Source organism: Lytechinus variegatus, chromosome 3 (assembly GCF_018143015.1).
Source record: "Lytechinus variegatus isolate NC3 chromosome 3, Lvar_3.0, whole genome shotgun sequence".
NCBI classification, from domain to species: Eukaryota; Metazoa; Echinodermata; class Echinoidea; order Temnopleuroida; family Toxopneustidae; genus Lytechinus; species Lytechinus variegatus.
Window position 1 is genome coordinate 6,583,542 of NC_054742.1, and position 27,763 is coordinate 6,611,304.

At 35.0% G+C, this 27,763-nt stretch overlaps 2 protein-coding genes across 4 annotated transcripts in view; one reads left to right on the forward strand and one right to left on the reverse strand.

Moving 5' to 3' along the window:
* Positions 1-20,165, reverse strand: part of LOC121410088 — a 43,868-nt gene extending 23,703 nt beyond the window's left edge. Inside the window, exons 1-2 of one of the 3 annotated variants that reach the window (XM_041601952.1) lie at positions 20,058-20,165; positions 7,724-7,781 (exon numbers count right to left, since the gene is read on the reverse strand). The gene's annotated coding sequence lies outside the window, so the exon portion shown is untranslated. The remainder of the gene's footprint in view (positions 1-7,723; positions 7,782-20,057) is intronic. The other 2 variants (XM_041601953.1, XM_041601951.1) reach the window with 2 other exon arrangements.
* A 317-nt stretch (positions 20,166-20,482) lies between these two features.
* On the forward strand, positions 20,483-25,673 carry LOC121410089. Its single transcript, XM_041601955.1, has 4 exons — positions 20,483-20,695; positions 22,147-22,260; positions 23,012-23,089; positions 24,329-25,673. The coding sequence occupies exons 1-4, from the start codon at positions 20,651-20,653 to the stop codon at positions 25,142-25,144; spliced, it is 1,053 nt and encodes a 350-aa protein (XP_041457889.1). The 5' UTR covers positions 20,483-20,650; the 3' UTR covers positions 25,145-25,673.
* Positions 25,674-27,763: the final 2,090 nt, after the last annotated feature.

Below are 27,763 nucleotides of genomic sequence, written 5' to 3' on the forward strand. Positions count from 1 at the left end.
ACATTTTACTATCATCCCCATTATGTATTGCTTAGTGGAGCCAATGTAGTTCAGCGGAACAGAGACTGAAGCTCTTGGTCTAGGTAGAATCTAAACTTTCTAGATCTTGATCTATAGATCTATACTGGCATGGCATAGATCTAGATCTACTACATGTATACTCTAGTCTAGGTCTAGTTTATTTGTTTTGTGCTTCTTTACTTTAGAAATGAACAGCTGCTTGAATAAATTTGGAACTCGAACTCCAGTCATAAACTAGAACTATCACTGAAGGTGATAAATACCTATACGGTATACCATTACCATGGCAACAGTTGCAACAAATGGAAAAAAGATGTCTTGCCCATCTTTACCTAGACCAATGTGTGAGCAAAATATCATGAGAACTGGTTAAAAACTGATAAAATAGTATGACCTAAAAGATTTATACCCAATTTTAGACATACATTTCCAATTTCCGACACACGCAAATATATGTCCTGAACATCTTTACCCAAGACCAACGTGTGAGCCAAAGTTGATGAGAATTGGTTGATCAAGTGATCAAGTAATTTGAACCAAAAGACTTTTAACCAATTTGGGGCATATATTTTGCTGTTACCATGACAACACAATTTCTGAAACGTACAATAAATGTGCTTTGCACATCTTTACCTCAAAACCAATGTGTGAGCCAAGTTTCATGAGAATTGGTTAAAAGTTGAGAAAGTAGTTTGATGCGCAAGATTTGCACCTAAGTTTTTGCATTTTATGTATTTTCCCTGGGGCTTTTTCATCCTCATTTGTAAAAAGTGTTCAGATAAGCCAGTTCGTAGTTCCTTTCTGCACATGATCAAAAGATTCTACGCATGATCAGAGGAAGGTCATTTGTACCAAAGTGACATGGTGATTTAAAATCTAATGAGATAAGCACCAACTTTGATGTCTTGATTATTAATATATTCTTCTTAATTGTGGTTTTCATTTACATCTACAAAAAACAACAATGCTTCCACGAATGACTGGTATTTCACAGCTTGCCAAGTACATTTTGCAACATGCCATGATATGCATTCAAAGTAAAATGCAACAAATACCTCCATGAAGTGTTTATTTGTGTGCTATTCTAGTCACCTGGGGCGGTATTCTGAAAACGTTCTTATCTTAATTTTGTTCTTATCTACGTCACTTTCTTAAATTGGTATTCTGAAAACGTTCTTATCTTTTTCTTATCTTTTGTTCTTATCTTTGTTCTTATCTTGCTCTCCACCCAATGCTGAGCGCGTAAATTTACAACTCGCGCATATAATACCAAAGCGCGCTAAAAGATAAGAACAGAATGTAGATAAGTGGTATTCTGAAAACGTTCTTATCTTTTTTCTTTCTTATCTTTCACGATATTTAAGATAATATTTAAGATAGCTAGAGGGTTATCACATCTCACGATGTCCGCGTTTTTTCTTGCTCAAAATCGATGGCCTCTAGTAGTAACAAGTACCCACAAGTATTCCTCCCACCATTTATTTCATTCACCCTTTATTTTGCCCGTCTCTTCTTTCTATCCCTTCTTTCTTTTCCATTTTTTTATTCCTTTCTATCTGTCTGTCTTTCTCCCTTTCTATCTGTCTGTCTTTCTTCCTTTCTATCTGTTTGTCTTTCTTCGTTTCTATCTGTCTGTCTTTCTTCCTATCTGTCTGTCTTTCTTCTTTTCTTTCATTCTTCATTTATATCTTTACTTTTGTTCTGTTTGAATCTTTTGATCTGTTGAATTTCTAGTTTTTTTCTTTTGCTTTGTTTCATTTATACTTCATCTTTCTTCCTTTTTTTCCCCCTTTTCGTTTTATCCCTTTCTTTTTTTTCTTTACTGAGTCTTTTTTCTGCTTTCCCCCGTTTCTCTTCCTTTTCTTTCTTTTTCTTTTTTCTTTCTTTCTTCCTTCACTTGTTTGTAATCTTTATTTTCTTCCATTCTTTCGTTTTTATACATGCTTTTCCTTTTTTATTCATTCATTTCATTTTCCCCCTTTTTCTTCCTTCTTTTAATAATTCTTAATTTCCTTATTTTTTTATTTATGCTTTCTGACACTTTTGTGTCTTTTTTTACTTGCTTTCTTTCTTTTTTTTCTTCATTTTGCTCATTCTTTTTTCGTTCGTTCTTTATTTACTCTTTTTCTTTACTTTCTTTCTTCTCTCTGTCTTTCTTCTATTAACTTTTTCTTTATTCTTTCCATTGATTTTTTTCGGGTTTTTTTCCCCAACTTTTTATTTTCCCTTTCGTTTTCTTTTTCTTTCTTTCTTTCTTTCTTTCCTTCTTTCTTTCTTTCTTTTCTTTTTTTCTTTCCTTATTTCTTTTTTCTCTGAAGTTACCTATCTTTCTTTATCTTTTTGTAGTCTTCATATTTGCGTCAAATTTCCTTTCATTTTTTTCTCTCATCTTTATTTCTTTGTTTAATTTTCTTTTTTTTTCTCTCTTCCTTCACTTTTTACATTTTTATTCCCTTTTTTTTCTTTCTTTTTATTTCTTTCTAACTTTCTTTCATTCGTTTTTTTTAGACTTGTTTTTCTTTTTCGGTTCCTTGTTAATTTATTTTATCTTATATTAGTTTGACCTTTTTCTATTTTTGTGTGTATTCCTTTTAGTTAATTTCTTTTTTTTCTTCATTTTCGTTCCTTCACTTTATCATGGATAATTGTTCTATTTTTTTCTTCCTTTTCCTTCTTTTATTCATTCTATTTTCTTTCTTTTTTATTTTTGAATTCTTTTTGCTTGCTTTCTTTCGTTTACTCTTTATTTTTTCATTATTTTCTGCTTTGTCCCTTTCATCTTTTTTTCTGCTTCATTCTGACCCTTTTCTGTCTTCTTTCTTTCATACCTATTTACTTTCTTTCTTCATATTTTGTTCTTTATTCGTACCTGCTTTATTTACTTTTCTTATTTTTTTTTGCACGTGGACATCTCGAAATAATAAAATCAGTCATTGCGTATAAAATGCCTTTTTCGCGCAATGCGCCAGAAACGGTGAACGCGCAGCGCCCATGATATTCTCTTCACATAAGGAACGCTTCTATTGGTTAAACTGCCAATATAAAGCGCATTTTGATTGGTAAAATCTTAAAAATGGGCGTGTTGGAGATAAGAAGGGGGCAGTCCTTACAGAGATAAGAACGCGTTAAGAAGATTTTCAGAATACCGATTTGCAATGATTTTAGCGTCTTCTTATCTCAGTGAGATAAGATAAAAGATAAGAACAAAGATAAGAACGTTTTCAGAATACCACCCCAGGTCTATTCAATTTCTTTATCCTGCTATGTAAGGCAAGCTCACGTAATATCTTGCTTAGAAATCTGCCTATCATAATGAAAGAAATGAAAGGTCATTTGACCAAAATTGTCCATGAAGTAACTACGAACTGGTCTATTCTTCCCGACTGTAAGCAACAACCCTGGGAATGGGCCTGGAAAACGGGAAAACTTGTTTAGAGGTCATATCCTGGCGACAACTTGTTTAGGGGCCACATTGTGTAAATGAAGCCCGCGAAAAACTTGTTTATGGGTTACTTTGCACAGAGAGAAAAACTCGTTTAGGGGTGTTAGGAAATAATTTGGTCACATGTCATATGTGTACAGCAATATATTTGACCCCCGTGAAGATGTAGCCAAGTTGGTCTACATTGTTCACTAAGAATGTAGAATGTAGATTTTAATAGATAGGAAATTTTAGATTTATAATCAAGTTTTAAATTTTATTATTTGTTGAATGATTATTTCATCTATAAATTGTTCTTCAAATCGGCATTTTGTAACATTGCTTTTCAAGCTACGTACACGTACTTCATAACGATGCAGTTCAAGTGTCAAGCCTCCTGTATGTGCGGTGTATACAAATGGATCCAGGGACCTACACGAGATCGGTCTGGTAAGAAACCTCTCATTTTTTATTTTCTTTGTTAAGATATTTTTTGCAACTGCATATGCATTAGGCATGAATGAAGGTGTATAAAATTATAGAAATTTCTATAATTCTATCTTTTCTATTTTTTGTCTCTTATATGTACATGGGAGGGGATTCAATATTAAGAGATATCACCACAAAATCCTTGAGGCTTGGTTAATCATAACCCAGGGAGCTCCAGAGTCCAGGACTTGTCCGTGTTGTACTAGGCAAACATATACTCTCCAAAATGGGGTAGAATGGTGTCGCAATAGCACTCCAAATAAAAGGGGAAAAAATAAATTATGCACTTTAATACCTCGATTACATTTATGGATGAAGGTCTACTGTGAGGCACAGAATCCTGACATCAAGGCACAAACTTGTGACTCCATTCTACCCCATTTTGGAGAGGCATATGTCCACCTAGTATTACATGGACGTTTGCTGACGGATGAGTCATGGTCTTTGGCCCTTTTAGGTTAACCAAAGTCCTACCTGTAGATTCCCCACAGGCAGGATGGTAATGAACCCTTCGAGTGACCAGTCCTCTGTAGATTCTCCACAGGCATGATGGTAATGAACCCTTGAGTGACCATAGTCCTATATGTAGATTCCCCATAGGCAGGATGGTAATGAACCCTACATGTAAGTGACCATAGTCCTACCTGTAGATTCTCCACAGGCATGATGGTAATGAACCCTTGAGTGACCATAGTCCTACCTGTAGATTCCCTACAGGCAGGATGGTAATAAAGTGCACTGCCCCTACTAGACCAAAAGCTTCAGTCTCTATTATGTTGGTTGTTCCGCTGAACTCCATCGACTCCACTCACCAAATACAGGCACCGAAGTTCTAGCTTGATCTGTACAGGGACTCAATGGCTATAGGTTTATGTATTATATTCAGATAAAATTGGGAAGTGAAGTTGCGCGACAGCCGAAGTATTAAAGTCACTGTTTTTTCCCCTATTAAGTTTATTTTTCCCTGTTTTAGTGCATTTCAGGCCAAAACGGTATAATAATCTTTATTTTGTTACAGTTCATTTTATATATTCTTAAAGGACAAGTCCACCCAAACAAAACTTGATTTGAATAAAAAGAGAAAAATTCAACCAGCATAACACTGAAAATTTCATCAAAATCGGATGTAAAATAAGAAAGTTATGACATTTTAAAGTTTCGCTTAATTTCACAAAACAATTACATGCACAACTCGGTCGGTATGCAAATGAGGGAACTGATGACATCATTCACTCTTTATTTCTTTTGTATTTTATTCTATGAAATATTAAATATTTTTATTTTCTCGTCATTTTCATGTGAAATGAAGTTTCATTCCTCTCTGAACACGTGGAATTCCATTATTTTAACATTTTGTGCTTCAGGCAAGGAGGTCCTAATCATTGAATTCGTAAAAATTGAAATATTGTAGAATTCAAACAATAAAAACAAAAGAAATAGTGAGTGATTGACATCATCGACTCTCTTATTTGGATGTAACTGGGTCGTTCATATAATTATTTTGTTAAAAATAAGCGAAACTTTGAAATGTCATAACTTTCTTATGTTACATCTGATTTTGATGAAATTTTCAGCATTCTACTAGTCTGCTTTTTCTCTATTATTTCAAATCAACATTTTTCTGAGGTGGACTTGACCTTTAAGACAAAAATCGATGGACCCCGTCAGGGGAATTTTGCATTGTATACCCCCTAATGGCAGCTAAGTCTGTGTACGAGGAGAAATTAAAAAAAAACTAAAATGTTAAAAACTCCTCGAAACAGACGGCTACCAGCTGTCTATGCCCCTACATACATGTACGTTATGTCTAGTCTGCGACTGTTCCGCAACTCCCGGCCAAACCCTGTCACTGACATGACCATGGTTTATTCGAACATAAGTTATGCCATGGCCATCATGCCTCATGGCCATACAGAAAAACCAATAAAACAGGGACCAATTTTGGTCTACAGTAAACTACGGTCATTACAGTATATTTCACTAGCTACCGCTACCCTCCGCTACACCTACCCTTTATTAATATTAATTCGGGTACCGTAGCCTAGGTGTAGCTTGCAGAGGTGAGGGTAGCGGTAGCGCACTCCTCATCCCAGACCATTCGCCATACAGCAAAAGGTAGGGCCTAGGGGATGCGACTAGAGAAAAGAGATATGTGAGGCGTAGTCCACTCATTCAATGAACAAGGTTATGATATAACCTTGTTCTCAGTTACATCTCTATGTGTGGCAAAATAAGGTTGACAATGTTTTGATTATTTTCTTTTTCTTTTGGACAAATTCTTGATTTGTTTACACTGTCAGTTTACATTACAGCTTTTCATTATATAACTTGGCTCTTAACTAAATTTGATTCTTTGAAATATTTTTTCTCTATAAAAATAGAGATTGAAAAATGACAATTTTCTTGCCATATTATTTTCCACCAATAGAGGGCGTACACAAAAATATGCCCAAAATATATGGGAATGCAGTTTGGCACCCAAGGTGCCATGAGCCTAATTACATCAGGAGGGCTCAAGATATTCGTTCAACCCAACCCATTCGAAATTTTTTCAATTTGATGTTGCTGATTGACAAAAATGTATGAATATGATTCAAAATCTAACACTGATTCTAGAAATGGTAACTACTGAACTTCCTTCGCCCGAATTGGGAAAATAAATAAGTCACTTGGAACTATTTTTTGACTGGTGGACTAATTAGGGCTATTTTACTGTTTCAGTCAATGAATTTGATCCATAGTTATCTTCATAAATGGCGATTTATTTTTAAAATTAGCTGGCTACGGTACCCTTTCCTGGTCAGATATGGAATGCCAGATATATATCCTATCCAATGGTAGTAAACATTCCACCCTCTAATTTCACATTTATTTTTTATGAATTTTTCATAAGTGCCATTTTAACACACGAGTCTATGGGGAATGTTTTACGCGCGTGACACCTATAGGTGCCATGAGCCTAATTACATCAGGAGGGCTCAAGATATTTGTTCAACCCAACCCATTCGAATTTTTTTTCAATTTGATGTTGCTGATTGACAAAAATGTATGAATATCATTCAAAATCTAACACTGATTCTAGAAATGGTAACTACTGAACTTTCTTCGCCCGAATTGGGAAAATAAATAAGTCACTTGGAACTATTTTTTTGACTGGCGGACTAATTAGGGCTATTTTACTGTTTCAGTCGATGAATTTGATCCATTCATAGTTATCTTCATAAATGGCGATTTATTTTTAAAATGAGCTGGCTACGGTACCCTTTCCTGGTCAGATATGGAATGCCAGATATATATCCTATCCAATGGTAGTAAACATTCCACCCTCTAATATTTTTTATGAATTTTTCATAAGTGCCATTTTAACACACAAGTCTATGGGTAATGTTTTACGCGCGTGACACCCCAAGACACAAGACAGACATGAAAGAGATTGAGAAAGTACAAAGAAGAGCAAAAGAACTCACACCATCCTTGGCAATGCAAAACTATGGAGACAGACTTCGAGCCCCAAAACTACCATCTCTGCAATACAGAATGAGAAGGTACGATAATACGCCAGTGGCGGACTGTACCAGACTGGAAGAAGAAGAAGAAGAGAAGAGGTGACATGATCCAGACTTATAAAATAATGCATGGAATTGACTGGCTTGACAAGGATATGTTCTTCTCGTCTATTACTGTTGAGGCAACCCCTGGTCACCCATTTAAACGAAAAGAAATAGACTGAATGTATTAAAGAGCAAATGCCTTCGGAGCCAGAATAGTGCATGACTGGAACTCGTTAGTTACCAAATGAAGTTGTCTCTGCTCCATCTGTAAACTCCTTCCAAGCCAGGCTTGATAAATTCTGGAATAGAGAATGGTAAAGTCACCCTTGGGAATGAATTGATTTGACAAAAAAGATGGCAATTGCACCATGTACACTGAACACTGACACTGTAACACATATTATACTTGTGGAAGAAGATTGAGCTTGGACGAAAGCTAGACCTGGAAACTTGGCTGCAGCTTTCTGCATTTTTCCAGTACATCCGGTAATAGGGTATTAAGGTAATAAGGTACTAGTAAAATTCAATTTTTTGAGTGCTCTGGTCAATACAAAATTTATTCTAAGTTCTAATGAAAATAGAATTACAACTTTATGGAAATTAATAATTTTGGTCACAAAAGTGATATTTTAATGATTTTTTTAAGTTTGTGCTCAATACAGCATTGGCATACCAGTTAATTACCAGTCCTACCTGTAGATTCTCCACAGGCAGGATGGTAGCAGTGAACAAGTGGCATCAATGGCGTAGTCTACTCTTAGACAAAATTATATTAATTATAATATAACCTCGTTCGTAGGATGAGTGAGATAGCGAAGTGAAGTGGAGCCTACACGAACCATCGCCTGAGGCTGAGCCTGAGGTAGCGTAGATCTAGACCAAAAAGCTTCGGTCTCTGTTATGTTCGCTGTTCCACTAAAATCCGTTGGCTCCACTCACCAAATACAGAGACCGAAGTTGTAACGTAGCTCGATCTGTACAGGGACTCAATGGCCATATCATATGTTTATGTAGGCCTATACTAAATGGAAAAACAGGGAAGTGAATTTGCACGACAGCTGAAAAGTGAAGTAAGTCACTGTTTTTCCCCCCTTTTTATTTTAAGATTGTTTTCCCAGTTTTGGTACATTTCAGGCCAAAACGAAATTTAATCATCTTTATTTTTTTTACAGTTAGGGCTAGACAGGAATAACCGTCGTTTCTGGGGATTTATTCAACAATTTCTGACATTTTACTTTAGTGAGCAAACACAGTTCAGCTCAGCGGAACAACCAAAATACAGAGACTGGAGCTTTTGGTCTAAGTTAGGGCCTACACTAGTATAAGTACCATACTAATAGTAGATCTAATAGTAATAGGGTCTAGGCCTAGATCTAGACCCTACACGTATATTTTTTATGAAATGAAGACAAAAATGACAAATCGATGCATTGACCCCCAAATAATGCCATGGACATGGTGGCTGCACGATTACGATAGCCGAGCTGTCTGTGTACGAGGAGAAATAAAATAACCTCGTAATAAAATAAAACTTTAAAATGTTAAGAAACTCCTTGAAACAGACGGCTGCCAGCTAACGATAGCGTGAATCTAACCCAGGGAACTCCCACCCTCATAGCGGGCGGGAGCCCAGGAGCTTACCGTGTAATTGACCATACTCACGGGACAAGGGTAGATTATGGTCAAAATATCTACCAAGATAAATTATGAAAACAGATATTATGCACTTACCATGATTATTATTATGGATGATGGTCAAACGAGTGGCAGTTTTTCTGACATCTGGGCACAGACTGGAACCTCAAAAAACGAAAAGTTCTCTCCTTCTACTCCCGTCTTGATAGGCCATTTTTGTTATGAATTGTAACAAAATGGCCGATCGAAACGGAGGTAGGAGAGAACTTTTCATTTTTTGAGGTTCCAGTCTGTGCCCAGATGTCAGAAAAACTGCCACTCGTTAGACCTTCATCCATATAATCGTTGTTAATGCATAATTTCTGTTTTCATAATTTATCTTGCTAGATATTTTGACCATAATCTACCCTTGTCCCGTGAGTATGGGTAAATACACGGTGAGCTCCTGGGCGCGGGCCCGCTACGTGGGCCGGCGCTCCCTGAGTTAGCGTGAATCTAGACTAAGGTTAGCCCAGCGCACTCACACAACATGCCAGGTTAGTAATGAGCCCGGCGCTCACTAACCCAGTCTCGATCGGCCATTTTATGTTATGAATTGTAACAAAATGGCCGATCGAAACGGGGGTAGGCCTAGGACTAGGAGAGAACTTTTCGTTTTTTGAGCCCGAGGTTCCAGTCTGTGCCCAGATGTCAGGAAAACTACCACACGTTAGACCTTCATCCATATAATCGTGGTAAGTGCATAATTTCTGTTTTCATAATTTATCTTGCTAGATATTTTGACCATAATCTACCCTTGTCCCGTGAGTATGGGTAAATACACGGTGAGCTCCTGGGCGCCGGCCCCGGTGGGGTCACTCAATATGACTTGGGGACCGCATGACCGTTACCAAAATCGCAGGAAAAGGGGTCAATTTCACGGAACGTCCGCGGACAGAACACTCCTCGAAGTAGTGAAAATAGGGGTGCTCACCGTCCTCGATCTGATGGAAATAGGGGTCAGGAAAAAGGGGAGAACAATTACAGGAATTAAAATCCGTCGCCGAGTCACCAGCCGCAAAGGGCGCGCGCATCATGCTCTGTATCTTTATTATATGGCCATGTGTTTTGAGTTGGGCCCATTTCCATTACAACTCAAATTTTCCTCGAAAATCGCACCATCTTATACAATTGTATTTTTTTCTTATGGGTGAATCCACGTCAAATCAACCAATTTTCAGACAATTTGTCACCCGACCCTCTTCGATTTTCTTTAAACTCGCACCAAATGTTGCCCCAAGTGTCTGACGGAAAAATCTGAAATATTTTGCCCCAAGGTCAAATGGTTGCTAAGATACGGCCTCCCATAGCAACCAATGCGCACACAACAAAATTATTTTAAATAAAATTGGCTATGTTTGATGGACTACTGCAGCAAAGTTTGATTGATTACAGTCTTCATTCTAAGTAAATTGGAAGAACTTTTTGGTCTAAACATGCAGAGTATACTGTAGCGCGGACCTGTCAACCGGATTTCGCACACGAGGTCACCGAAAATGGCGTTAAGCATCTGTGTCAATGATTTCAGAAGCATGTTTGGAGGCTCATAAATCCAAAACTAAATTAGCTTAGAACCAAATATTATGCACATTTATGGACTTTCAGATGCTCAACAGAATTACAAAAAATTGACCCAAGAGTATGTGTCGTTTTCCTGTAGGGCGCCCTCAAAGTTGGATTTTTTTCAAAAGATGCCAAGTTCAAGGTCACGGATCACCTCCCGTCCCATCGAGGAGGGGGACCAATTTCTGTGTTTTGATAGACATTTACCCATATTTTCAAGTGTTATTGAGAAATTTTGCTACCGGAATGTTAAGGGGCTGATTTGCGCATTCCAAAATGGTCATAAACACCCTAAAATTGATGCTAATGACACATACATGCTTTTTAACACTTTTCAAATTGTGATAACTCAAAGATGAAGAGCCCAAAGACATTGATCTCTTCTGTGATGATAGTCTGTAATTAGTATTAAAAGGATATATCTTCAAAAATAGTTTGTATTGTTGGTAATGACCTTGAAAACACACCTAAAATTCAATAAAAACAGTAAATTGGCTAATTTTCCAGAATCAAATGGCATTCAAATGGTGTGTACATTGACTTTCAAATGAGTGTCATTTCAATACAAAGGGTGAGCTTAAGCCAAAACTTGGAGGACATGTTCAACTTTTGGTCTACTTTAAGCAACATATAATATTTGAACTCAAAACCACATCATTTGACCTTGAAATTATTCCAAATATAGCTATTTGTTGCTTCATAAGTAGCATATTCATATCACGCGTGTACATTGTACTTTGCAACACATTTCAAAATGGATTTTCTTATAGAGAGAATACCTGATCAGGCTGATATTTGCAGTATAAGTAGTCTGTAATGGGTTCTTGGAGGATCTACAGATTAAGTACCTATTCTCTCATGACAATGACCTTGAAAATACAGCTGAAAATCATGAAAATCAATAAATCATACAATTTTCATTAATAATTAAGTGTTTTTATCCACTTTTACTTGTGTGTTATTTCATTTTAGATTGTGAGTCCATGCTGATAATTGCAAATCATGTTCCACTTTTGGTCTACTTTAAGCTACATGAAATATTTGAGATCAAAACCATATCATTTGACCTTGAAATTATTCCAAATATAGCTATTTGTTGCTTCATAAGTAGCATATTCAAATCGCGCGTGTACATTGTACTTTGCAACACATTTCAAAATGGATTTTCTCATAGAGAGAATACCTGATCAGGCTGATATTTGCAGTATAAGTAGTCTGTAATGGGTTCTTGGAGGATCTACAGATTAAGTACCTATTCTCTCATGACAATGACCTTGAAAATACAGCTGATAATCATGAAAATCAATATATCATACAATTTTCATTAGTAATCAAGTGTTTTTAACCCACTCATGTCTTGATAGAATAGTTACCTAAACTGTAGATTTTCCAAGTACTCATTACAGACTACTAATACTGCATATATCAGCCTGATCATGTATTCTCTCTATGAGAAAATCCATTTTGAAATGTGTTGCAAAGTACAATGTACACGTGCGATTTGAATATGCTACTTATAAAGCAACAAATAGCTATATTTGGAATAATTTCAAGGTCAAATGATATGGTTTTGATCTCAAATATTTCATGTAGCTTAAAGTAGACCAAAAGTGGAACATGATTTGCAATTATCAGCATGAACTCACAATCTAAGATGGAATAACACACAATTAAAAGTGGATAAAAACACTTGATTATTAATGAGAATTGTATGATATATTGATTTTTATGATTTTCAGCTGTATTTTCAAGGTCATTGTCATGAGAGAATAGGTACTTAATCTGTAGATCCTCCAAGAACCCATTACAGACTACTTATACTGTAAATATCAGCCTGATCAGGTATTCTCTCTATGAGAAAATCCATTTTGAAATGTGTTGCAAAGTACAATGTACACGCGTGATTTGAATATGCTACTTATGAAGCAACAAATAGCTATGTTTGGAATAATTTCAAGGTCAAATGATATGGTTTTTAGTTCAAATATTTTATGTTGCTCAAAGTAGACCAAAAGTTGAACATGTCTTTCAAGTTTTAGCTTAATCTCACTCTTTGTCTTGAAATGACACCCATTTGAAAGTCAATGTAAACAACATTTGAATGCCTTTTGATTCTGGAAAATTAGCCAATTTACTGTTTTTATTGAATTTTAGGTGTGTTTTCAAGGTCATTACCAACAATACAAACTATTTTTGAAGATATATCCTTTTAATACTAATTACAGACTATCATCACAGAAGAGATCAATGTCTTTGGGCTCTTCATCTTTGAGTTATCACAATTTGAAAAGTGTTGAAAAGCATGTATGTGTCATTAACATCAATTTTAGGGTATTTACGACCATTTTGGAGTGCGCAAATCAGCCCCTTCACATTCCGGTAGCAAAATTTCTCAAGTAACACTTGAAAATATGGGTAAATGTCTATCAAAACACAGAAATTGGTCCCCCTCCTCGATGGGACGGGAGGTGATCCGTGACCTTGAACTTGGCATCTTTTGAAAAAAATCCAACTTTGAGGGCGCCCTACAGGAAAACGACACATACTCTTGGGTCAATTTTTTGTAATTCTGTTGAGTATCTGAAAGTCCATAAGTGTGCATAATATTTGGTTCTAAGCTAATTTAGTTTTGGATTTATGAGCCTCCAAACATGCTTCTGAAATCATTGACACGGATGCTTAACGCCATTTTCGGTGACCTCGTGTGCGAAATCCGGTTGACAGGTCCGCGCTACAGTATACTCTGCATGTTTAGACCAAAAAGTTCTTCCAATTTACTTAAAATGAAGACTGTAATCAATCAAACTTTGCTGCAGTAGTCAATAAAAAATAGGCAATTTTATTTAAAATAATTTTGTTGTGTGCGCATTGGTTGCTATGGGAGGCCGTATCTTAGCAACCATTTGACCTTGGGGCAAAATATTTCAGATTTTTCCGTCAGACACTTGGGGCAACATTTGGTGCGAGTTTAAAGAAAATCGAAGAGGGTCGGGTGACAAGCATTGGTTGATTTGACATGGATTGACCCTTATGTTTGACATCCTTTACCCATAAAAGTATATATATTCTGACAGGAAATTGTCTGAGGAATTCAAAAATGCAATCAGAAAAGGCATAGGGTAATGTCATAAAAAGTTAAAGGTCAAAATATGTGGAAAACTGCGAAAAAAACATACTTCCCAATAAATCTGAGAATCAGATAAACTTTACACCCTATAGGGAAATAACATGCATATTTCAACTCTTTAGAGTGAGACCTTTCCAGTGATATATAACTTGTTGGGGATAACTCTACCAAAATAACTGGGCGCAATCATCTTTTAAGACCAAATTTCACATCACAATTTTTGCAGGTAAATATGTATCAATGCTTGATTTACCCCTAAACTATTAATTGGTTAATTAGTCTTGCCTTAAGTTGCATAAATACACTTGCAAACACTAACCAGTATATTATAATATATTTACTGTGGTTATTATGAATAAAAAATGATTTCATTTGACTCAAATTGTGGGATTTGTCACCTCTTGGCTCAAAGACCGTTGGACCACAGGTTGACAACTGAGAGTCAGGTTTAACATATACATGTAAATATAGGAAAAATGTGAATGCACAATGAAAAGTTCTCATTACTGCTTAAGCTTATTTAAAATTAGTGTCAACAAAAACAACTGACAAGTTATAAATAAATCCAGACACTTGGCAAAAATACTTTATGCTATTTCAGAGTGTTATATTTTAAATATATCCTCTTGCTCAACATTCTGCAGGACATGGTCTCTTGGTACTGGGTCAATTGAATGTCAATGCACAGAACATATTTCTATGGGTACATTTGCCTCTGTTTAGTTTAATCTTTGTACCAGTTTCATTCTCAAGTAGTTTTTTTCATAATTTGGAAAAATATTCTCTGAACACTTTTGTGCCAACCAAATATGTGTCATTTACTGATTTATATCTAAGCAGTGTGATGTAACATTAAGAAAAAAGTAAATAGAATCAGATGAGGACTTTATTGCAACAAACAAGTTTTCATTAATTGAAATTGCATAAAAGGTGTATTTATATATATTATGTTACCATAAAAGGCATAGTAATCTGAAGATTCTGACACAAAGTTATCACTATCAGTCTACGCTGTCAATATTGAAACCATGAGGTCATAATTATTAAAACAATAGATTGATTTGTCTCTGAAGCCTTTAATTAGTTTGTGCTTTTCTTTTTGAAATTTATGCAGCTTCTAAATTTTATTCAAGGTGTAACCCACAACTGTATTTTATTTCTCCTCATTTCCTATACATCAGACAGTCACAATTTCAATCATGTTAATTTCATGTTTTACATCAATTAATTATACTAATTAGCTTAATTAGGTACCCTTTAAAATTAAAAGTTCAAATTTGACCCACTTATGATTGAAGAATAAGCTAGTGAGCCCAAAAACTATTACATATTTAGGTACTGTGATGTTACACATTTAGTTTCTTAATGAAATGAAAATTTATGCTCCCCTCGTCATGCTCCCCTCGTCTATCACCATGCAAAAATGGCCAATTGATGTTACATAATTGCTAATTACTGGTAAACGAAGTAATCTCAAGTATTTCTTTTTCTTTTAAGTAGGCCTAATTGGTATAAGATTCCCTTTAATATGATACCAAATATACCCATGTATTTCAAGTTTTATACCATTAATTGTTTCTGTGCTTGTCGTACAAATGTAACGATAACAGTACACCTATTTGCGGGCCCAACTTAAAACGCATGGCCATATGGACAACTGGCTAGTCTAGGTACATTCATTTTTACAAAGAATTCTACTTTTCTTATTTTTCAAGAAAAATAAAGTTCTTTTGGATTATTGTATCAGTATGACATGGCTCTTGGTCAAGTTTAAGGACTGAGCACTCTGACACATGTGTTGCAATTTCCTCTAATGAGGAAAGGGTGTAAATGCCATGTCCTTGATACGGTAAATAATTAATTTGAAATAGGGCCTAGGGGTGTATAGGCCTAAATTTGCATTTGCAAAATGGGCAAAAATATCGGCATTATCGTGATCCAAGTCCCCGGTGACTCGGATCCACGGACAATTTTTCACAACGTAAAACATGTCCTACCTGTTTCTACCAACCTCCATCGTAGTTGTGTGTGACTTGTCTCTTTTCAGTCTCCACCAAAGATTGTAGAGCGCCGCGTACGCGCGCTCTACAATTTTTGGTCTATCTTCACTTTATTGGCGTTATAAATCAGATCGAATTGCATCTATATACTTCTTTTCAATCTCTGTTGCTTTAGTTGGTAAATTATACTTTTCATATAAATAAATCATGATTATATTCATCTTTTTATGTTTCCCACACTATGAAATTTGCTTTATTTCGTTTTCATTTTTACTAAAATCGGCCCCAAGTATATCCCTCGAACAGTCTCAATAGCTTTATTTCGTTGATTCCTAATTTACTAAATAAATCAGGATTGAATCATCTTTTCAATCTCCATTGCTTTATTTTGTAAATTAGTACTTTTCATATACATAAATCAAGATTATATTCATCTTCTTATGTTTCCCACACTATGAAATTTGCTCTATTACGTTTACATTTTTACTAAATAAATCGGCCCCGAGTATATCCCTCGAACAGTCTCAATAGCTTTATTTCGTTGATTCCTAATTTACTAAATAAATCAGGATTGAATCATCTTTTCAATCTCCATTGCTTTATTTTGTAAATTAGTACTTTTCATATACATAAATCAAGATTATATTCATCTTCTTATGTTTCCCACACTATGAAATTTGCTTTATTTCGTTTACATTTTTACTAAATAAATCGGCCCCGAGTATATCCCTCGAACAGTCTCAATTGCTTTATTTCGTTGATTCCTAATTTACTAAATAAATCAGGATTGAATCATCTTTTCAATCTCCATTGCTTTATTTCGTAAATTAGTACTTTTCATATACATAAATCAAGAGTATATTCATCTTCTTATGTTTCCCACACTATGAAATTTGCTTTATTTCGTTTACATTTTTACTAACTTATAAATCGGTCCCGAGTATCCCTCTTCTGCAGACATTGCTTTATTTCGTTTATCCCTAATTTACTAAATAAATCAAAATTGCATCTACTTCTTTTCAGTATATATAGGCTTTATTTCGTCGTACTTTTTAATTATACTATGAATAAATCTCATTATGTTTGTCATGATTATGCTTTATTTCGTCTATCACGATTTTACTAAATAAATCAAAATGCATATCTCTCTCTTAACTGTCTCCATTGCTTTATTTCGTAACTCGTAATTAGAATGTCGGTCTATAATTACTCCTCGTGATTCAAGTCCCTCTTCATCCGAATTAAACCACTGTGTCACTTGTTTCCTATTTTCGATGATGAATTATTAAGATCAATAGAATTGAATTAAAACAGTATATATACTACTCCTCGTGATCCAAGTCCCCTCTCCTAAAAATTCAAAACGGCAATTAAACCGTTGATATTCATCTACCCCTCATTTCCCTCCTCTTCAAAACCACTCTGCCACTTTTAGACAGTTTCCTAGAGATGATTAATAAATATTTTCGATAATAAGAATCATTAAAATCAATGAAAATCACATTAAAGACACTATTTGACTGTCTAAAGAATTGAATTAAAACAGTATATACTACTCCTCGTGATCCAAGTCCCCTCTCCTAAAAATACAAAACGGCAATTAACCCGTTGATATATCTACCCCTCATTTCCCTCCTCTTCAAAACCACTCTGCCACTTTTAGACAGTTTCCTAGAGATGATTAATAAATATTTTCGATAATAAGAATCATTGAAATCAATGAAAATCACATTAAAGACACTATTTAACTGTCTAAAGAATTGAATTAAAACAGTATATACTACTCCTCGTGATCCAAGTCCCCTCTCCTAAAAATACAAAACGGCAATTAACCCGTTGATATTCATCTACCCCTCATTTCCCTCCTCTTCAAAACCACTCTGCCACTTTTAGACAGTTTCCTAGAGATGATTAATAAATATTTTCGATAATAAGAATCATTAAAATCAATGAAAATCACATTAAAGACACTATTTAACTGTCTAAAGAATTGAATTAAAACAGTATATACTACTCCTCGTGATCCAAGTCCCCTCTCCTAAAAATACAAAACGGCAATTAACCCGTTGATATTCATCTACCCCTCATTTCCCTCCTCTTCAAAACCACTCTGCCACTTTTAGACAGTTTCCTAGAGATGATTAATAAATATTTTCGATAATAAGAATCATTAAAATCAATGAAAATCACATTAAAGACACTATTTAATTGTCTAAAGAATTGAATTAAAACAGTATATACTACTCCTCGTGATCCAAGTCCCCTCTCCTAAAAAATACAAAACGGCAATTAACCCGTTGAAATTCATCTACCCCTCATTTCCCTCCTCTTCAAAACCACTCTGCCACTTTTAGACAGTTTAATAGACATGATTAATGAATATTTTCGATAATAAGAATCATTAAAATAAATGAAAATCACATTAAAAACACTATTAAACTGTCTAAATACTCCTCGTGATCCAAGTCCCCTTCCCGTGTTAAGTTCGTCCAATTTCCCATAGGAGGGGACTTGGATAACGAGGAGTACTATTACTCGTGATCCAAGTCCCCTCTCCTAAAAATACAAAACGGCAATTAACCCGTTGATATTCATCTACCCCTCATTTCCCTCCTCTTCAAAACCACTCTGCCACTTTTAGACAGTTTAATAGACATGATTAATGAATATTTTCGATAATAAGAATCATTAAAATCAATGAAAATCACTTTAAAAACACTATTTAACTGTCTAAATACTCCTCGTGATCCAAGTCCCCTTCCCGTGTTAAGTTCGTCCAATTTCCCATAGGAGGGGACTTGGATAACGAGGAGTACTATTACTCGTGATCCAAGTCCCCTCTCCTAAAATACAAAACGGCAATTAACCCGTTGATATTCATCTACCCCTCATTTCCCTCCTCTTCAAAACCACTCTGCCACTTTTAGACAGTTTAATAGACATGATTAATGAATATTTTCGATAATAAGAATCATTAAAATCAATGAAAATCACATTAAAAACACTATTTAACTGTCTAAATACTCCTCGTGATCGGAGTCCCCTTCCCGTGTTAAGTTCGTCCAATTTCCCATAGGAGGGGACTTGGATAACGAGGAGTACTATTACTCGTGATCCAAGTCCCCTCTCCTAAAAATACAAAACGGCAATTAACCCGTTGATATTCATCTACCCCTCATTTCCCTTCTCTTCAAAACCACTCTGCCACTTTTAGACAGTTTAATAGACATGATTAATGAATATTTTCGATAATAAGAATCATTAAAATCAATGAAAATCACATTAAAAACACTATTTAACTGTCTAAATACTCCTCGTGATCGGAGTCCCCTTCCCGTGTTGAGTTCGTCCTATTTCCCATAGGAGGGGACTTGGATAACGACTAATAGTACTCCTCGTTATCCAAGTCCCCTCCTATGGGAAATTAGACGAACTCAACACGGGAAGGGGACTCCGATCACGAGGAGTATTTAGACAGTTAAATAGTGTTTTTAGTGTTATTAAATTTGTCTTATTTAGTGTTTTGATCATTGTTTCATCAACTTGGAAGAATATACTGCCACAAGAGTGAAAAGAAAGAGACTATTTTTGTCGTTTGAAAAAGTGTCCGAGTCAGTTGTTATTGTGTCAATGGGAAAACGTGTGGTGGAAGGAAGTCCCCGCTCAGTGAGAAGTTTCGCACCGTTTCGCATCGCGAACAATAGATTTCTTTTGAAAATCTTCCAACCGTGGATTCTATTGAAAGATTGCTGATATTTGAGGTGTGTCTCAAGTTTGTCCCCAGTGACTTGGATGACGATAAGGCCAAAATGTCCTTACAATATCATAATTAAAGGGTGTTTCAATTCAAGGTACCATTTTACCACAATTTTGTCCTTGTTTTGCGTGAAAATAGGGGGGTTGATTTCACAAAATGTCCTTGAAATGGACTGCAATAGGGGGTCACTTGCATTTGTGGTAACGGTCATACGTGTCCCCCTCTGCGGCTGAGTGACCCCACCGGGGCGCCGGGCCGCTAAGCGAGCCGGCGCTCCCTGGGTAGTGCAGATGCAGACGACCGACGTGGGCCGGGTCGGCCGAATCAAGTTTAAAACTGCCATTCAATACCGCTACAGTGTTGGTCATATATTCAATCAATCACTAATATTTTGAAGGATCGCTCTCACACACCATACTGAGCTAAAAGTAAAACGATTCAAAATGATACTTACTCAGCTGTTGTAAAATTGTAGGCCTATTTCATTTATTTGTAACATTCAAATTTACCCGCGACAGCAGCCGTACGCGTACGTGGTACGTACCGTACGACTAGTTTTGCGTCCGGCCGGCCGGCGATCCGTCGATCATAATACGATCGATCGATCGTTGTACTTTGTCACTGATTGGATGCAATCATTACTAGTATTTTCTACTGTTTGAGAGTACAGCCCGGTATTTCACTAAATTCTATAAAATCGAGCTTCTGGCAAAAAAAAAGCGGGAAGACTAATGTTTACAATGCAATAAAGTGTGAATTTGGTTTTGAAACCTCCCAAAAGTACCAAAGGATCCTTATCCCCTGGCATGCCTGGGGGTCTTCCTCATGAATATGTAGATTTGCAAGACAACCACCTGCCTTTCAGGAAGTTTACCAAGCCGTGACCTTAGAAACGAGACAGAGTCCATGTTGCGGCAATAACAGAGACGCAAACATCGCTATCGCAGAACAAACGACGTGTTATCACTATTCGTGATTTTTATAAAGCTGTTAAATTGGACTACATTTTAAAGAATTTGTGACAAGATATTGAGTATTGCCAAGGAAATGGGTGGGCAAAGAGATAGAACAGCAAATAGTCAAGGAAGTTGGGTAAGTTAATTGAAGATATTGTATGCATGCTACATAATTATGTATCGACTGAATTCATGTTGTCTTCAGTAATTGATAATATATATATATATATGCCTACACACACGTCAAAATAATGAAATAAACAATAGTGAATAAATTAATCAAAAAAGTCAAAGAAAATATCACTTTACTAGGTAATTTTCTTGGACTTTTCTTTTGTTATTTTGCTCATATAGTGATGACAAATAGCATTCACTTTCGGATCTGTTAAATTATCACTGTATGAAGCCATTATATATAGGCCAAATTACCATACATGTATATATAATGTAGGGAAATAACAGTTTGTCTTATATTTTATATATATATATATATATATATATATATATATATATATATATATATATATATATATATAGTTTGTCTGAGGATGCGCTCTCTACCACACATTGTATATACTCCTGAAGAAGACGGAGGACCATCGAAAATTTGAGTAAAGAATAAAAACTATATTGGCATTAAAAGCATTATCTTCAGCATATTTTGTTACCATTACAGAAGCCAATACGTGAAACTTAGAGATATATATATGTATATATATATGTATATATATATATATATATATATATATATATATGTATATGTATATATATATATATGTATATATATATATATATATATATATATATATATATATATATATATATATATATATATATATATATATATATATATATAAAACGTTATTACATTCCACGTGTTGGACACTGATGAGATAAAAAGACAGAGGTAATGCGTTGTAGATCCAAACAAAGTTTATTTTCAAGTATTCCCCTCATTTTCAATGCAAACCTTGGAAAAAGACTTTGTTTGAACTTTAATGCATTACCTCTTTGTCTACAGGGTGTAGTCATGAAAAAGAAGCATATGTCACTTCATTAAAAAAAAATAACTCGAAAAGAACAAGGAAATATATTTGGTGTATATTGACTTGAAAACGGGAGGTTTTAGTAACAGGACTACATATTTTGTTTAACAGACAATGCAAGCACCAGGAACAATGAAGACATAGGCCCCAAGCAAACTATGCTTCATAAAGTTACGGGAAAATGTTTATGTAATATAACATAACAATTATAATGACCAATAATTTCTTCTTTCCCACATTGTTTCTCTTCTTTTCTCCCTCTTTTCCTCCATTTCCCCATTTTATTTTTTTGGGTGGCAGCCAATCGGGGGGGGGGGGGGGGGCATGTGCCCCCCATGCCCCATGCGTTTCGGCATGACTCGAACCCGCCCTCACGTTGAGATCTACAATCTTATCCGAAACATGCTACGCTGCCTCAACATACATGAGTAATATTCTTTCAAATGAAAATATCTTCCCTTAGATATAAAGTCAACTTATGTAAATGATTTATTGGTTAAAAAATAATTAATATATCATTTATAAATTTCATCCCTTAAAGCATTCAACTGGATACTATGGCCATTTCCGAAGCAAGCATCGGAATGACTTCATCAATCAATACAGACAGCAAGCAAAACCATCCCCACCTCAGAAGTTCCATGATATGATCACTGTAAGTATGTCTCAAGCTTCAACTTTTGTTTTTAAATTCATTGTTTATTGCAGCATTATGTGATCATTTTATTTTCCGCATTTTTAATTTTTAATAAAAGTTAGAAGGCACAGTTTCACGCTAGCAAATAAGTATGTGTATTACATAGTTTTGATAATATTCTGCCTTTATATATGAGTAGTGAATAATGAATTAAAATCTCTAAGTGTATAAAAAACATATATATTTTTGTCAGATGTGAACAATTACAGTATGTATAGCATGACAAATACAGCATTTTATAGCCATGTGTTTAGATGGCATATAGAATATCAGAATTTGAGGCATCGTATATATTCATGAGAACTGGTTATAGTGGAATAATTGAGCCAGTGATTGTCATTCCTTCTATTTGTTTGTTTCTTATTAAGTATTATTTTCTTGTAGCCAATGCTCTGAAACATATGGTTGTGGTAAACAACCACACCCTGTTTTGTATGAATGTATCTCTTCTATTCTCACAAAATAGAGTTTCTCATGATGTGCTGGGCATATATTATGTCTAACTTAAAGGAACTATTGATATGTGCCATCTGTCATTCTCTTTTTTTGGCATAAATTACTATGGATAGATACAATGAATTTCAATGTTGTCCACATTTCTTGTAATTTTCAATGAATGAATGAAATAATTTTTGAAATTACTTATACTTAAACATCATTATTGTAATAAGTTTATTAATTAGTACAAATAATTTTTCTTAAATCTCAGGATCGTCCAAGCACCCATCACTTCTCTCATCATGACAATCGATTTTCCTTTCTCAACACTGTAGACAGTTTTCAAGGGGTAAGTCTTCAACAAATCTAGAATGGCATAATATTTCAAGCTCCTTTTAGCTTTTATCACTCTAAGTTACAGTCAAAGTGAATAAATTTCTATGAGGATTTTAACCATGTTTATTATGATCAGAGTAAAATTGAATTCATATAAATATATATATATATATATATATATACATATATACAATTTTATTTCTACTGCATTTACTAAACCCTGTGTGTATACATAGTGTGTGTGTATATATATACACACACATATACATATATGTGTGTGTGTAGATAGATTCAACTGAAGAGTGATCTATTTTTAATTATATATATATAGATGTATATCAGTGTTAAATGGTGTTGCGGAGAATCAGTGGATTCAAAATGTTAGTATGTGTTTAGAATAAACTTTATTCTATTGCATTTATGACACAAAGAATAGTATAATTACTTCCTTTTGAGGTAATAACATTTTCTTAGTAAATACCATGAGCTATATATTGTAACAAGTGGCACACCTCTGTCTCACCTGCATCACGCGATTCAATATAGCAGCAGTGCTGACTTTAAAAACTACTATAAAATAATTATTCACAAAAAACACCATTCATGAAATTATACAATACTACATTCATTGACATTTGACCTTGATCATGTGACCTAAAACTTGCCAGTGATACTTGATTACCCATATTTACACTATATCTATAAACTTTGAAAGTTATGACAGCAATCTAATAATTACCTATAAAATTGCCAAAATTTTTGGAACAGACTGACCTCATATCATTTGACCTTTTGACCCCTAGATTACCTTTGACCCATCACCTCATGGACACATGTGTGGTATTACCCAAGGATCATATGTACCATGTATGAACTTAATTGATGCAGAAATAAAGAAATAAGAGAGAGAGTTGAACAAAAACTTTAATATTTTGAACAGACTACCAGCTAACAGACCAACAGGAAAAGTGATCACTAGGTCTCTACCGAACTTCATTCAGGCGAGACAAAAAAAAAGAGAAAAAAGAATGTGATTTATCATCTGACTTGCCAGCAGGCCCTGAAATTTTTTTTTATCGTTCTCCTCTACAAAAATCTGTCATGCATCTGGCTTGAATATACAAGGCACCATACTTGTTATGACTTGGCTGGGATTTGACCTCCCATTAAGTCTTGCATTCTTACCAACTAAAACTTTCTTATTTTAATATGTTTAACCTTGAGCTCTCTTTCTTTCTGTATTTGCTTCCAGAACCTTGGAAAAAGGAAAGTGCAGTCAAATTATAAGACAAAATTCATCCCTGACTTTATTGCATGGGTGCCACACAAGAAAGAATTAGAGGAGGCAGGCCCCAAAGTTTCAAGCTACAGAGAGACCTTCAAGAGTGATGATCCATCTCGTGTCCCACAGATCTTAGTACCTAGTGTCAGGGCCCCTCGGCCTCCCCCTGACCCAAACCGAAGGCCTTTGCTCAATACACCTTACATTGACAAGAAGACTGCCGAGGATGAGCTTGAACCACTATCTACTACCTATCAGCTGACACACAGGCATTCTCAACCAAATAGAATGATCAATACCAACATGAACACAGGAACAGTAGATCAAGATCAAGTACCAGATCAAAAAACTATGAGCTTCATCAATCCAAAGATTGCTTCAGTCCATGAGAATCCTGTTCAATCAGTGACTAGGTTACGTAGATCAAGGATAACCTCTGCCCCAGCCTTCAGATCAAGTGTTGCAGATTGCATGATTTGGCATAGTCATGGGGACAATGAGCAGGTCCATGTGCTGCCTGTTCGGAGGGAGCGTCCAAAAACTGTCATAGGGCTTTTACCAGAAGTCCCAAATGATGATAGGAATGACCCATCAGTGAATGGAACACTACCAAGATTAGTTCAATCAGGACCTAGTCATTCCTCTCACTTTGGTGTAACCCCATCTGCAACATCAACAGTTCCAATGGAGGCGATGACTTCATCAATGATTACAGATACTGATTACTCACATCAAGGAGCTGCCCAAGCATGTGATAAACAAGCACTGATGAGTGACAGCATATGACCTATTTAGAACTTGTTTTGCCCTTCTGACAAAACTAAAGTCAGCTCTTTACTCAGTTGAGTTATATTAAAAATATCCTGGACTCATGGCTGTTAGTGATTCCTGAGTAAAGATATGAAACAAAATTAAGGAACAATTACCGTATCAAAGCATTCAGATAAGGCAAGGCACATCACCTCACTTATGTTAATAAATGTGCACTATATGCTTCCAAGTCTCAAAGCAATCCAAAGGTGCACAAACTCATGACACCATGCCCTTATAATTTCATGAGCTAAGTGATATGATGTAATAATGGTTTCATTATTACATCATGAGTTATGATATTGTTGAATGGTGTCATGAGTTAATCTATAAAATACAAGACAATGTGCGCCAACTTGTTTTAATTTCTGCTAAATTTTCATCAGTGTTTCAATGGTCCACATTTTACTGTCCCTTGTAACAAAGAAATGCCCCTTACCCCTACAATAATGTTGAGACCTATATGTCATTGGCTTTTGTGTCACCCCATGTCTTCAAGGACAAGTCAACCCCAGCAAAAATTTGATTTGAATAAAAAGAGAAAAATCCAATAAGCATAACACTGAAAATTTCATAGATAAACGATTTCATACCAGAAAAAATTTGACAAGCAAAAAAAAAAGGGTCTTCAAGTTCAAAGGAGCTTTCCACTTGTGGCTCGTCAGGGGGGGGGCAGTCTGCCCCCTGTGCCCCCCCCCCCCCAGGTACACTAATGCAACAAAGGTATTATAAAATGTACAAAGGGTGATGGTTCTATCAGGCTTTGAGAGTTTTATGGTGCAATTGAAATATACGTATATGTCAATGTATGTTCAATGTAGATTTCCAGTATTGTGGGTCGATTGTGTGTTATACAGGAAGTTTAAAAATGTAAATGAATTATTTTCAGTCACATTCTCAAACTAACATTTAAAGATTTATATTTGAATATATTTTCAGATTGTATAAATTTCAGTATATTACTATATAACAAACCCATCATCTAATTGTCCATCAAGTTCAAATATAGTTATTCATATACATTTAGTTCACAAAGAAATTGTATGTTAAATGAAATCACCAAGTGCTTTCTATGGCGAACAATCAGATGTTTGGTTGAATAAGTATACCTACAACTCTAGTAATAAAAATGTACTTGTATTTAATTTTAGGGTAATTAAGAGAATTTAATTAAGTGTAACCAAAAATATGTAAATATGATTTTATACATTCTTAAATCTGCTGCTTTGTTTGAAAATAAATAACTAAAAAACAAACATGTGTCTAATATCCTTGATTTACTACTGTTAACTACGTATTAAAAGGATGGTCCGGGCTGAAAGTATTTATAGCTTAATAAATAGAGTAGAATTCACTGAGCAAAATGCCAAAAATTTAATCAAAATCAGATAAAAAATAACAAAGTTATTGAATTTTAAAGTTTAGCAATATTCTGCAAAAACAGTTGTCATGAATCTTCATTAGGTGGGCTGATGATGTCACATCTCCACTTTTTCTCTTGTATTTTATTATATAAAATTAGGTTTATTCAATTTTTTTCAAGAACTAGAAATTGGATTGACAACTGACTTAGTGCATTATTCACACAAGTACAAAAAAATGAAAAAAATATGATTTTATGTAATAGCATAAGAAAACAGAAAGTGGGGATCTGACATCATCAGCCCACCTTATGAATATTCATGACAACTGTTTTCACGAATTTTTAAACTTCAATAACTTCATCATTTGTTATCTATTTTTTATGAAATTTTTGGCATTTTGCTCATTGAATTTGACTCTATGTATTAAGATATAAATATTTTCAGCCCAGACAATCCCTCTAAGTACAAACTATATTTTAATACTTTTACATCAAATTTTAGTTAAGATGTCAACATAAATAAAAAAAAAAAAGTGGAATACCTCTGGCAGTCCTGCCTACATTACGATTCAATATAGCAGCACTGAGTGCTGACTTTGAAATGACTATAGAATAATTATTTACAAAAACCACCTTTTGTATTGTAATAAAATACAATGTTCATTGATCCTAAATGATATTTGACCATGATCATGTGACCGAAGACTTGTGCAAGATGATCAATGAATCAGTGATACCTGATTACCCTTATGTCCACATTTCATGACCTATTGTCGATCCATAAACTTTCAAAGTTATGGCAATTCAACACGGCCAAAGTTGATTGACCATGGTAATGTGACCGGAAACTCACGCAGGATGTTCAGGATTCTTGATTATTTCTATGTCTAGGTTTCATGAACTAGTTCAATATACTGTCCAAGTTATGACATTTTGAATACTTAACCTTCATTTAAGACTTTAATGATGACGGTGCCGTCACCGTCGGAAAAGCGGCGTCTAGTCTTGCTCTACTATGCAGATGAGACAAAAATGAAGAGGGGGACATTGTGAAAGTGGAAATAGTGACAATCTTCAATTATTTATGCTGCCCATTGTCCAAATTAATGGTATAGGAGATTTTTCATGCCTACTCTGCCTTTATATGAAATTTAATAATGGTCAAATTAAATGAGTAAGAACCCTTAGATGATCCAATGAGGACCTAATGTAGCAATATAATTTTGCATGAT